General features: G+C 68.3%; 1 protein-coding gene across 1 annotated transcript; it reads left to right on the top strand.

Moving 5' to 3' along the window:
* Positions 1 to 20: 20 nt before the first annotated feature.
* Positions 21 to 416, top strand: ETH_00043455 (uncharacterized protein; the record flags this gene model as incomplete). Its single annotated transcript, XM_013376108.1, has 1 exon — positions 21 to 416. A coding segment is annotated over one exon (396 nt), but the record flags the coding sequence as incomplete, so codon positions are not given.
* Positions 417 to 426: the final 10 nt, after the last annotated feature.

Here is a 426-nt window from a genome sequence, read left to right as displayed (position 1 = left end):
GGTTGGTGGGGCCCTGCCACATGACGCCTCTGTTCTCGCAGCGGCAGCTGAGCTGCAGCATCGAGACGGTGTGGGGCCCGCGCTTCGCAGCAGCAGCATCAGCAGCAGCAGCAGCAGCAGCAGCAGGCGCGCCCTGCTGGCGGCTGCACCTGCATGCAGGCCTCTGCGGCCTCGTGCTGGGGGGCCAGGGCTTTCTAAGAGTTGTTGAGGGAGAAAGGGAGCAGCAAGTGCTGCTGCAGCAAGGCTCTGTCTTCAGCATTCCCCCTCTTGTCCCTCACCTTTTTGCTGCTGCTGCTGCCACTCCCCTCGTGCTCTTCGTCGCCTACGCGCCCCCCCTCGGCCTCAACGCAGCAGCAGCAGCCAGCAGCAGCAGCAGCAGCAGCAGCAGCAGCGGCAGCGGGGGCGGCGCGGCGGCCGCCGCGGGCT

Source organism: Eimeria tenella, genomic scaffold (genome assembly GCF_000499545.2).
Source record: "Eimeria tenella Houghton genomic scaffold, Eth_scaff3143, whole genome shotgun sequence".
NCBI lineage: Eukaryota > Apicomplexa > Conoidasida > Eucoccidiorida > Eimeriidae > Eimeria > Eimeria tenella.
This window is presented reverse-complemented; position numbering and strand designations above follow the sequence as displayed.